Genomic DNA, 12,490 nt, shown 5'->3' on the forward strand with positions numbered 1-12,490 from the left:
GCTCAGCAGACTCTGTAGCTTTGTTGTGGAAACTACAGTGTGTTCTGACTTTGACGATTTTCACAGATTCTAACATTACATTCTACCCCCAACCCTAAAGTCTTCTCTGGTCTTTCAAGACTTGGACCAAGGGCTAAAAGTGATATCCAGTGGTAGTGCTCTCACCTAGCAGACCGGGGCCTTGGGCTCCATCCCAAGTAATGCACGGGAACACACAGATCAGACCACATCTCACATGGAGTTAAGATCTAGGTCAACGTCATGGTTGAATGTGGCCCAGGGAGTGGCACTATTTAAAAGTGCGGTCTTGTTGGGAGTAGGTGTGTCACTGTGGGCATGGGCTTTAAGACGGTCTTCCACTAGCTGCCTTCAGATGAAGACGTAGAACTCTCAGTTCTACCTGCACCATGCCTAGATGCTGCTGTGCTCTGGCCTTGATGATAATGGACTGAACCTCTGAACCTGTAAGCCAGACCCAATTAAATGTTGTCCTTACAAGAGTTGTCTTGGTCATGGTGTCTGTTCACAGCAGTAAAACCTTAGCTAAGACATTCAAGCAGCTTTGTTTTCTTTCTTTTTTTTTTCTTTTTTTTTTCTTTTTTTCGGAGCTGGGGACCGAACCCAGGGCCTTGCGCTTGCTAGGCAAGTGCTCTACCACTGAGCCAAATCCCCAACCCACAGCTTTGTTTTCTTAAGGGAACGTTTTGCCCTTAACACATTCCACTAGTTTGTTTTTACATACACACAGGTTGTCATAGGAAGAAAGAAAACCCCTTAAGTTTATTCTTCCAAAATGTCAGCCTGGTGCCCAAGTTAGATGTTCTTAAGTCATGCTGTACTAAGAGAATCATGAGGTTTTCCAGACTTGTTTTATAAATTTGGAGCTTCCCAACTGGCAAATGAAAGACAGTTTATAAATATGTCTCCTAATCCTTGAGACCAAACATCGCCAGCCAGAAGATACTTTAGTTTAAAGTTTGACCAGTTTCCTTCCATTTACATTTTCTAAGTGATTTGTAAAAATGAGAATCTTAAGAATTCAAAAAAACCCTGGCAATTGCTATATTTATACTTTTTCCCAAATCCTGCCCAGGTAGAAGGAGTGAACATCTGGATGCACTACAATCTCTGCGGCATTTTATTTAAAATAATTAGGTCTGTGTTCTTTTCTACCACTAGCCCAAAACATCCTTTATTGTTATTAGACTCAATTGAGGCTTGAAATCTATTCTATTCATAAACGGTGGGTAACATGATCACCCTTTTGTGTTCCTGAGGTGCTCCTCCTGAGCATGGCTATTATTTACCTTCTGGGGAAGGAAAAGCAAAAAGGATGAATGAAAAGTGGCACTCTGGGTAATGCATCCAAAGCAAAATGTATTCATTGCAGCAGACAATGGACAGCTTGGAGGAGGGTCCCACATGGGCAGGGGGTGGGGCTTTGAGGGTCAGAGGGCGGGGCTTGGGAGGGCAGGACTGCCACCACTCAAGCACAGGGATGTACTTGGGTGGTCTTAACTAAACAACAAAGCAGGAGTCTGGGGATGCTCATATGGCCACGCTGTTTTCCACCATGCTGGGCCGCAGGTACTCATAAGGTATGTCCAAGCTCTTATTACGAATCTCAATTTCCTTATCCAAGGCAGCCAGTTCCTCTCTGAACTTCTTCAGCACAGCCTTGGCCTCAGGGTTTGGAAAGTGTTCCTCTGAATGCTGGCCCAGGGGCACCTGGAATGCAGGAGGGAAAAGCAGCTTAAGCCTGTGATTTCAACCAGTCTTGGGGTGCAGAGTTTCCTCTGGACCCTGAATGACTGACTCTCACCATAACAGCCTGGCGTCTGCCCAGGAGCCAAACGACATTTATCTGGAGAGTAGACTGATTAGGGTTGGGCAGTGTAGCCATCAGCTTCTCCATTGTTGCTTCCTTGGTGGTGGGTGGTGGCAGCCGCATGGTGCAGGGTGCATTAGGAACCCAGTAGAACCAATCCAGCTGGAGAGACAGTGATCTAGGGTCAAGGCTGGCTAAACAGAAAGGCCCTCGGCCCACATGCTCATATTCCCCTCCCGCACCGCACTCCCCAAATCCCCAGCTGCCTCCCTCTGGGAAGTACCTGGCCAAGATGGACGGAAGAGTGCTGTGCGGTGCACGTGAAGATGCACATGGTGATGAAGTAGCAAGCCTGAGCCCGGGACTGAAGAGAGGTAGGGAAGCCTACGAGAGGTGTGAACAGTTAGTGTGTGATGTCACCAGAACCGCTAGAGGTGAGGCCTGGAGAGGTGAGAAGGGATGCCATGAACTCTCAGGCCTGGCATGAGAGTGGGGCTGGTGAGGGAAGAAAGGGGCCCTGGCACCTATGTCATACCCCCTCCCCGAGGTTCAGGGTCATTGTCAAAGGGAGGACAGACAGACGGTAAGAGCAGGGTAAGTGAGGACTTAGGAACTGACAGTGACTGTGGCTGCCAGAGTGAGATAAGTCGGTGACCATTACAGAACTGAGTGGGAAGGGCTCGAGAGTCCCCACCCCTAACTGAAGAGCTGTGGTCATTGACGGCTTCTGAGGGACATCATTTTCTTTGGGGGTGAGGTCACTGTTGAACTTTTATGAACGTGGTTCTTACTAGAAAAGACTTTGAGAGTTTTCATAAAGATCTAAACGCTTCTGGGAGATTCCATAGAAGCAGAGGGGGTTCTGGAGAAGTCTCAGAACATATGTCTTAGGGCTTCCTACTACCTCTGTCCTGGGCCCCTTGAAGACCAATGTCAGTGATCTCTCGACACCAGCTCTGCAGTTCATAGTCGTCTTGCACAGCTTTGTCGGTCTTGTAGTGGAGATTGAACATTCCCACCACGTACCTGCCACCGAAGGTCAGGGAAAGCTGAAGTCCTGTGTTCCCTGATCAGATGGCCAGGTCATAGTGTCCACACCCAGCCAAGCCAGGGTACAGACTTCTTATTCTCTTGGTCTCCCCACCACCACTCCGTACCAGCGTGCAGACCCGTCCCTCGGCCTGTGGCCCTCACCGATTCATGATCTGCCAGAGTCGCAGGGCGTCTTTAGCATAGAAGCAAGTCTCGATATCCAAGAGTCCTCGCTCAGCCAAGTCATCGGGGGGACACAATGAGCAATAGGTCAGAAAGGCTCCAGCTTGCTTGAGAAGATCCAGGTGGCCTCCCCCACCTGTGCTCATTGCCTAAAGGACCAAGGACAGGCAATTTCAGTCCACTCAAGCTGCCCTGAAGCCAGAGGACAGAGAGAATCTAAACCACTTCTGTCCCCATACCTTGTCAAAAAAGCCTCTCTCTGAGATCAGGTCACTCCTGGCCCGGACATTAATTTCCATGGTGTAAAGCAGATGAGGAACTAGAAGCTAGGAGAAGAAAGGGGGTGGGTAAGTCAGAAGGCATCTGTGACAGGTCACCGCAGGAAACAGGCTTGACAAGGGAAAGACTCTAAAGGAAGGCAAGGCTGTGAGGCTACGTGACCCTCAGTACTGGTAACTGCTGGTTTGCTGCCTGACTAGAGCCACAAGTGTCAAATTACTGCTTTCTGACACTCTTTCACTCTCTGTGTTGTCTTTTCAACAGTCTTTCTCGATCACCCAAAAGAAACGCACACGGCCTTGTTCTGATTCTCTACGGTCTCATCACAGCCAGTGTGTTGGATATAATCACCATTGGGGGTTTTTGTTGTTGTTGTTTTTCCTTTTTGTTTTTGTGTTTTTGTTTGTTTGTTTTACCTCTTACTGGAGATTAAAAAAAAATCTCAAAAGACCAGATGTTACCAGGAGCATCTAGACAAGTTCTATGTAGAGACATCCAATAGCAATTTAAATGGATGAGCTCTTTGCTCTGATTGGCTATAGTAAACCAGGCTACTCTAGGCTATGGCTTCAGAACTCTGCTGTAAGGAATCTGTTGTGTTATTTGCATGGTCCCCTCTGATTGGATGGAATCTGTAAGTCATTCACACCTACTTTTGTACTTGTACTGGCTGGTTTTGTGTTTCAACTTGGCACAAGCTGAAGTTATCACAGAGAAAGGAGCCTCAGTTGTGGAAATGCCTCCATGAGACCCAGCTGTAAGGCATTTTCTTAACTAGTGATCAAGGGGTGAGGACCCAGCCCACTGTGGGTCCTGGGGTGGTGCCGTCCCTGGGCTGGTGGTCTTGGGTTCTATAAGAGAGCAAGCTGAGCAAGCCAGGGGAAGCAAGTCAGTAAGAAACATCCCTCCATGGCCTCTGCACCAGCTCCTGCTTCCTGGCCTGCTTGAGTTCCAGTCCTGACTTCCTTTGGTGATGAACAGCAATGTGGAAGTGTAAGCCGAATAAACCCTTTCCTCCCCAGCTTGCTTCTTGGTCATGATGTTTGTGCAGGAATAGAAACCCTGACTAAGACAGTACTCTGTGTGTGTGTGTGTGTGTGTGTGTGTGTGTGTGTGTGTGTGTGTGTGTTTTGTGCATAAGAAGAATAGAATCTTTACACCCATTTCTGAGGAATCACTTGTACACACCCCCTTGGGAATTAGTGTCACTGAAAATGTAGAGGACACCAGTTCATCTCTCTTGTCTTTGTTGTTCATCTCATATCTTATCATCCTGAACCCTGAGATGCCGCTGAGATTGTCTCAGGGGCAAGAGTGTGCAGTAAGCCGAGAGCTGCAGTCAGAACAAAAACAAGTAAGGTGTTACCTTAAAAACAGGGTGCACGGAAGGCAGGCACCTCATGGTGGCCACAGCAAAGACCTCAGCCATCAAGTGTCCCCTCAGAAGATGAGCCTGCAGCTCATGGAGCTGTAAGTCGGAGCTCCGGACCCAGCATTTGGCTAGGAGCCAGTCCATTGGGGGATCCGAGGGCGTGAAAATAGGTGGTGGAGTAGACCCAGTTTTGGGCAGTTCAAGCTGGAACAGAACAAGAGGGTGTGAAGAAAGGGCTGGATGAAGATCTGCAGGTCAACGGATCAGCAAGCCCTGTTTCCTCGATCCCACACGTGTGTGGGCATCTTGTCTCTCCCTCATCCTTCAACACCATCTCTCCACAAAGGTCCAAGTCTCTGGGTTTCAGCTACTAGTTAGAGGATTTATATGCGTCCTCGTTACTCAAACTTGGCAGGACCAAAGCCTACCTGGGTGCCTACCTCTCTTTACTTTTCCTGTTTCTGAAGAAATCTCCCTGACTCCCACTTTTCCTGTCTCAACCCCAGGCCAGTTGATTCTCTCTCTGCTCTCCCTCCTCTCCAGTCCTATGTCTGCACTAAGAGCCCATTGCCCCCTGAAGCCTTAGCTTGAAACCCTAATCCCAGCACTAGTAATCCCCTTTATCCATTCTAACCTCGCCTATGGAGAGGAACTGTCCACATGCTCCTCTTGAGCTCCGCTTGGGTAACCCTCCCCACCTCAGTGCAAGCCACAGAAATCTCCTGGCTTCTCCACCTCAGCCTCTTCAACCTAATGCACCATGCTCTGGGGATAGATCCCACCCATCCTCCCAACACTGCTCCCAGGATCCCTCCTGAACTGGCTCTGTCCTTGGCATTGGAGTTTACACATGCCGATTAGTCTGTCTCTCAGCAAAGTCACAAACCCTTGAAGTCAAAGCCTGCCCATGTCCTCTAGTGCCTCCTTGGTACCTTAGGGCAATGCTACTGAGAAGAAATGGGAGAGGACTTGAGGCTCAGCTGAAGAGGCCACCCTGGGTTACAAGCTCATCCTCTCACCTGGATGGCTATGGGCAAGAGTTGTCCATCAGGCATCAGCTTCAGCATGACGAGAGGGGCAGCCAGGTACTGCTGGCTACAAAGGATGACATTGGCCTTGATCCCATCCAGAAGGAAGAAATCCGCTTCAAACAGAGTGCCTTTCTGCAGAGGGAGAGAAATCAGGGCTTCTGCCAACATAGTCTACTCACCTGAGTGCCCAACAAGGAGACAAAAAGTGAAATGACCTGTCTCCATCAGCCATCTGGCACTGTTTGTCCTTACTACCTCATGAAAGTCTTCTCAAACTTCTTCCCTTTTATCCTCTTACATTTTTATTATATTTGTTTGCTGTGTATGTTGTGTGTGTGTATGCATGTATGTCACATGTTTGCCATGACATTATGTGATGATCAGAAGCCAAATTATGGTAAGTAGTTCTCTCCTTTTAGCACATGGGTCCCAAGGATCAACTTAGATTGTTACATTTGGCAACAAGCAGCTCTACGTGGCCTTATCACATGTAATCCTTATATGCTCCATTTAAATTACTCCTGATTACTGGAGAGGACACTGAAAGGGTTTTCTAGCAGAAGGGTTTCTTGGCAACCGGAAGCCAAGGAATACCACAAAGTCACACCATGCAACAAACCTCACACATGAGATTTATTGGGGAGAGACACAGAATGGTGGCTGCCTCTGAACAGGAACAGAGACATCAGCAGGCTGAGCGGAGAGGCAGGCTTTTACAGGGTCTTTGGAGCATGTGCAGTGAGCGAGTGGAGCATACGCAGTAAACTAGTGGCGCATGCGCAGTAAGCTAATGAGGCAGTACAACGAAGTATTGCTTGGCTGTGAACCTTGAATAATGGGGGTGGGGATCTCCAAGTTCAGGTTCAGGGACAGACCAGGGGCAGGGTGATTTTTCCACTGGTCTGTGGCCCTAAAGAAACAGACCAGAGAATGGAATAGTGTGTTTAAAATCACACAGCATACACACGACAAGACCTATCTGGCCCCATGAATGTTGTCATTGTCCCACATTGGTTCCTAATTAACCCCAGCCCTGCCTTGGATTCCCTCATACTAGTCTGGACCCATGGCCTCCAGGATGACATCACATCTCTATTGGCCACCCCTCTAAGACTCCTCTCTTCAACCATATACTCTTCTCCTGGCGTGGGAAAGCCACGGTACTACATTTCTCCACGTTAGTCTAGGATGTGCCCTGCAGAATGCTCTCCTGACAAGCAGCAGGAAGTAGCGTCCACAGTAAATCTGAGCACAGTACCCTGGCACCCGTCTCCTCTTCCCTGCTTGTCTTCCTGGTGCTTTGATGTCCATACCTGGAGCTCCTTGTTCAGCTGCGCCTGTAGCTTCTCCATTCCTGGAGGGAATACCAGGCGGGCAGGAAGACAAGTAGAGCGCTTCAGCACCATGGGGTTAGCACCATTGAGGAATTGGTACCCAAAGAACGCATCTTCCTTCCAGGAGTTTCGAACCCGCTCTAGAGATGGGAGGTGAAGGTGTCTAAGATCCAACTTCCTGTTCTTTCCAACACCCCCAGACCATCCCTACTTGACCCAGACTACCAGAGATGTCAGACAAAAGCCTCTGACCCACTCCCAACCTGGCTTTCTCAATCTCTTTGGGGGTAAGAGTGGTTTTGGGGTAGGTGAACTAACCAGCCATTTTGGTATGGCCACTCTTGAAAACGCAGTTGAAGTCATCTAGGCTTTTCCAGCAGGTCACAGTGTTTATAGGAAAGTTGACAACAGTATCCATTACCCTTCAGGGAAGAATGAGGTAATGGGTTTGACAGTTATACTTAGAACCAAACATTACAGCCAACGGTGCCATAGGCTAGACCAGCATACACCCTGCCCCTCAAGCTGGGTACCCTTGCCCTTACCCTATAACCTGTGAAGCTTCAAATTCAATTCTTTTGTCCTCTCGAAATCGTTGGTCTACAGGGAGGTCAGATATACTGGCCGCCGCCACATTCAGGATTGAGCCATCCTTCCAGTTGCCCCACCTGAGGGCAGAAATGGCATCAGGCATTGCCCTGCAGTGTCGGCTCACCGTGGGTCGCCTGGTCAGCCTCACCTGTACAGACTCCTCCTCTCTTCAAGCTCCTCTTCCCTATGTTTCCTGAACAGTCCTTGAGAATCTTCAACCACGGTGCAGCCTAGAAGCCGAGGAGGGAGGCACTCGAGATGTCTACCGAGAGCTTCTCCAGCCCCTGCTAGCCATACCTCTTCCAGGCAGCTCTGGCTGTCCTCTGGGCCTGCATCTTCATGCCCCTCCCCAAGCTGCCATGACACCTGGACCAGCTTCAGCAATTCTCTTCTTTGACAACTCATTTAAAAGAAACCAAGCCCAGCCTCCAGGCTCTAGCTCCCACATGCTGCCTCCTCTTCCTCAGACAACTTAGGCTGTTTCCCCAATGCCTCTTCGAACACTTCCACCCCTCTGCTCACCAGTGCCCTCAGGGAGGCTCAGGATGCTTCTGCCCTGAACCCATCGGTAACAGGGGAACATGTACTCTGATCCTTGGTCTCCGGGGCCCTTCACAGAAATCCAGTTGCAGAACCAGGCGTCATCCGTGAGATAATGCCATTTCTGCACTCTTACGAACAGCAGTGGCCCAAGGTATTCTGACACATCCACTTTGAATTCTGCTTCCTGCAGATAAACACAGGGTTGGGGGAGGGGGGACAGAATGGAGTGTTCAGGCTGGGCCACAAAGAAAATGGTGAAAGGGGCTTCATGACACATTCGCCAAGAGTGCAAGATGGCAGATGGGGAGGTATGCACCTTCCTTTCCTTTGCCCTTGGTGGAGTGGGGAGACTGGAGGAGGAGCAACGCTGGAAACCCTGCCTGAAGCCCAGTGAGGATACAGGTGAGATGGGACACCCCGCCAAGGCAGAGGATCCATGGGAATTCCATTTGGTCTGAGCCAGGTTTCCAGAGGATGGTCTTTAAGGAGAAACCTGGATTTGGAGAGGGAGTTTGGCGAGAGAGAATGAAATCAGGGAAGTCACTGAGAGTCCACTGAGAACACAGAGGCTGAAAGGACCAGCACCTTCAGGAAGCTAGGACGCAGCCAAACAGGATCAGATCCTGAGGGACAGAAAGTACGTCAGAGGCTTCGCAGTCAGTAGAGAAGCAGCTGGAGCCGTTTTTAACAGGAAGGGTTCTACAGTGGGGATGAACTCGAGGTGATTCGGAGTCTGGGGCATCTAGTAGACATTAGTGTAGGACTGGGCAGGCATCAGGTTAGTCATGTAGGAGGTAGAGCTGACTAAGCTTACTCCATTCTTGGACAGATGAAGACCAAGGGGGAGGAGCCAGTAAGAACCTCATATCTGTAGCTTCCTTTGAAGTGACAATAAAACAAAATGCAGATCTGGAGATCTGAAAGAATTTGAGTCATAAAAGAAAAAAGAAAAAAGAAAAGGGAAGGAAAGGGAAGAGAAGGAAAAGAGAAGAGAAGGAAGAGAAGGGAAGAAAGAGAAAAGCGCTCCAGACCTGCCACATCTAACAGCGAGCCTTGCAGAGTATTGCTTCCTGCCTCCCACCTTTCTTCCTTCCCATTGCACCACCCGTTCGGTCCTAAAATCAGAGATCCAATATCTGCAGAGAAGATAGGAAATCCTAACTTTAAAAAACAAAACAAAACAAAACAAAAAACAGAGACATCCGGGCAGCTGGTACTACTGACACTGGCACTATGGTACAGCAGAACTCTGTGAAGTGAGGGACGCACAGGAACATCCCCCTCAATGAGGTCAGGAGGCAGCAACAGTTGCGGAGCGCTCACCGAATGCCTCTTGCACCCTTTCCGCTTTCCGTGACTGTGAGCGCCTCCCTCGGAGCTAAGGGGCCCCGCACCAGGGCTCCTAAGGATTTTTCTGACTTTGCCCACCGCTCCGCCTACCCGGGCAGCTCAGCCCCAGCTCTGTGCAGCTTACCGAGTCCCGACAGGGTCGTAGCAGCTTCCCGAGAGATGCCTCTCCATGCTGTCCAACCAACCACAGGTAGACCTCGTTGTTGGAGCCCGCGTACTTGGAGTCTCCGGTGGAGACGCGGATGCGGTAGACACCCATCTTGCAGATGATTTCTCCCTTCTGAGAATCAAGAGCGGTAGATGCGCTAAATAAGAAAGCTGAGGCCACGCCCCTTCAGAAACCTTGTTTAGGGTTGAGCAGTAAGTGACAATCAACCCCGCCAATCAACACCGCTTCTGTCACTTGCAGGGGCCCCCAAGAAAAGGCGGGGCCTGGGCAAAGCAGAGCTCCCAAAAGTCGTTTTGATGAGAGGAGGATAGGAGAGGGAGGAGTAGATGGGGATTTGAAAAGAAAACATGCAAGAAAGAATCAACATCTGGTCCAGCTCCTCCTCTCTATGCCCCCCCACCCCGTGTGCACGCGAGCGCGCACACACACACACACACACACACACACACACACACACACACACACTCTTACACACATACGCCCATGCATATACATACATACATACACACATACACGTTCGAGTGTGCACATCACGAGTGTATTCACCCACGCCCAAGCATAATCTTAAGGTAACAGGTGATGTGCAGCATTTAAAGGAGTACATTTTAGCCAGGCAATTAATTCCACCAGCCCCATACACTTTGCCCATCCTGAGGAAGGCTCTGAGCTCATCCCTTCGAGTTTCAAAGCATCCAGACATCTCCTGATGTCTGCATAATAAAACCCAAAATTGGGGGTTGGGGATTTAGCTCAGTGGTAGAGCGCTTGCCTAGGAAGCGCAAGGCCCTGGGTTCGGTCCCCAGCACCGAAAAAAAAAAAAAAGAACAAAAAAAAAAAAAAAAAAACCAAAACAAAACAAAAAAAAAACCAAAATTACGTGGCCTTCGAAGCCCTCAAAAACCTGATTTCCTCATACTGCATTCCTGCTGAAGCCCCTTGTTCTCCAGACCCACCACCAAAGACGCCATATTATTTGCTGAAGAACCGTGAACTCGGGGTCAAATCTACTTATCTTTTCAAATCCTGAAGAGTCTCTAGCTTCTCAGTGAAGGACCTCTACACCCCACCCAGGTTCTTCTACACTGCCTACCCCCGGTGGTGCTTCTGCCGCTGCCCTGGTCATCTGTGTGTCTGTATCACCCGCTCTCAGGACATGGGTCCACAAAGGCTCTCGGGTCATGTGACTAATAAAGACGATGGAGTGTTAGAAACTGAATTAAACAAATAAAGTCAAGGGAAATGTGTTGTGGTATAGCAGCCTCCACTGTGAGTCAGTTCTGTGCACATTCCCAAGCTAGTACACACCTCCGATTGAAATGAGAATCACGTTATTGGCTAAGTCCTGACCTGACCGATGGCTAGAACGGAGGTCAGCATTACTCTCTGGCACACATGGCACTTAACAGGAACTTTTGCTAACCTGAATCATTCTGCTTCTGTAAATGCAAGGCTTTCTGCTCCCAGAAACACCAACGGTGACACAAGTGTGCCCTATTCTTTTTTTTTTCTTTTCTTTTCTTTTTTTTTTTTGGTTTTTTGTTTGTTTGTTTGTTTGTTTGTTTGTTTGTTTGTTTTTCGGAGCTGGGGACCAAATCCAGGGCCTTGTGCTTGCTAGGCAAGCGCTCTACCACTGAGCCAAATCCCCAACCCCGTGTTCCCTATTCTTAAAAGTTCAAATCCTATCATGCTTGCTAACAGCCATCACAACTACATCATCAGGAGGTACCAAACCTGTGATTTTTACCTTCACCCCAACTCACCCAGCTCAGGGCTTCCTCTAGATTGGTACTCACAACAGTGTGTACCCCTGAATAGAGCTGTGTGTCCCAATAAAAAATTCAAATTCATAAAAGCTCATCCTGGACTCCTCTTGGGTGAGAACAGCCTCGAGACAACACCATGTCTGTCCCTGCTGCATGCAAGGTAACGGGATTCCTACGCTCTCTGCTCTGCATTTCCCCCACATTTTAACACAGAGCAGGAAATCATTTCACAGTGATGCACAGAGATCTCCCTTGTTTTTGAAGGTTGCTGGCGTTTTGCTGTAACATAGTCTACCAGCCCCTTATAAACAGATGTTCAAGTTATTAGCAATCTTCTGTAGCTATTTCTGCTTACAGCAGTAAGTCTACTACTTGTATCGATTCTCCTGGGTAAATGCATCGATCCAATCAATCAATCAATCAATCCAATCCTATCAATACAGAGTCCTAGAGATGCGATTTATAAGGTGAATGCATGTGTAATTTTGGCAGGAAGTAAGGAGTCCCCAGCACGGGCTGGAAAGATGATACTTTATAGCATGAGACCTGGTTTGCTCCTGGTGCTTACACCATAGCTCACAACCATCCATTAACTCCAGTTCCAGGGGACCCGACCCCATCTTACCCCTGAGAGCTGAGACGTGCACATACAGGCGAAGAACTCACTTATAAGAAAGTACAGTTCCCTGCTTTAGAAAGCTGTGCCAACTTATGGTCCTATTGGTACACAGTATATGAGAATGTCTGTTCTCCCTCACTCTTCTCGTTGGTGTGTGGTAACCGTTTTTATCTTAGATAATCTAGTGAGTGTTTTTATTTTTTTTTAATGGCCTCATATATTATCTTCTGTGAACTGGCTGCCACATTTTCCCTTTGGGTCTCGGTCTATTTCTGAAAGGTTTGTGAAACAACTCACACATCAAGAAATTAGCCTTCCTCCAGCTTCCTGCCACTCGCCGAGTGTGCCTTCTGCCTGCACCGGCTTCGCACTCTTTTCTCCTATAATGTTGCTCTG

At 48.7% G+C, this 12,490-nt stretch overlaps 1 protein-coding gene across 1 annotated transcript; it reads right to left on the bottom strand.

Moving 5' to 3' along the window:
* Nucleotides 1-1,357: 1,357 nt before the first annotated feature.
* Alox15 (arachidonate 15-lipoxygenase) lies at nt 1,358-9,808 on the bottom strand. The gene is given in 14 exon segments (NM_031010.2): nt 1,358-1,728; nt 1,823-1,990; nt 2,112-2,212; nt 2,733-2,854; nt 3,023-3,192; nt 3,283-3,369; nt 4,689-4,898; nt 5,714-5,857; nt 7,039-7,199; nt 7,378-7,481; nt 7,605-7,727; nt 7,799-7,880; nt 8,173-8,377; nt 9,668-9,808. Coding segments are annotated over 14 exon segments (1,992 nt in total). The 5' UTR covers nt 9,803-9,808; the 3' UTR covers nt 1,358-1,548.
* Nucleotides 9,809-12,490: the final 2,682 nt, after the last annotated feature.

Source organism: Rattus norvegicus, chromosome 10, assembly GCF_021556685.1.
Source record: "Rattus norvegicus strain SHRSP/BbbUtx chromosome 10, alternate assembly SHRSP_T2T, whole genome shotgun sequence".
NCBI classification, from domain to species: Eukaryota; Metazoa; Chordata; class Mammalia; order Rodentia; family Muridae; genus Rattus; species Rattus norvegicus.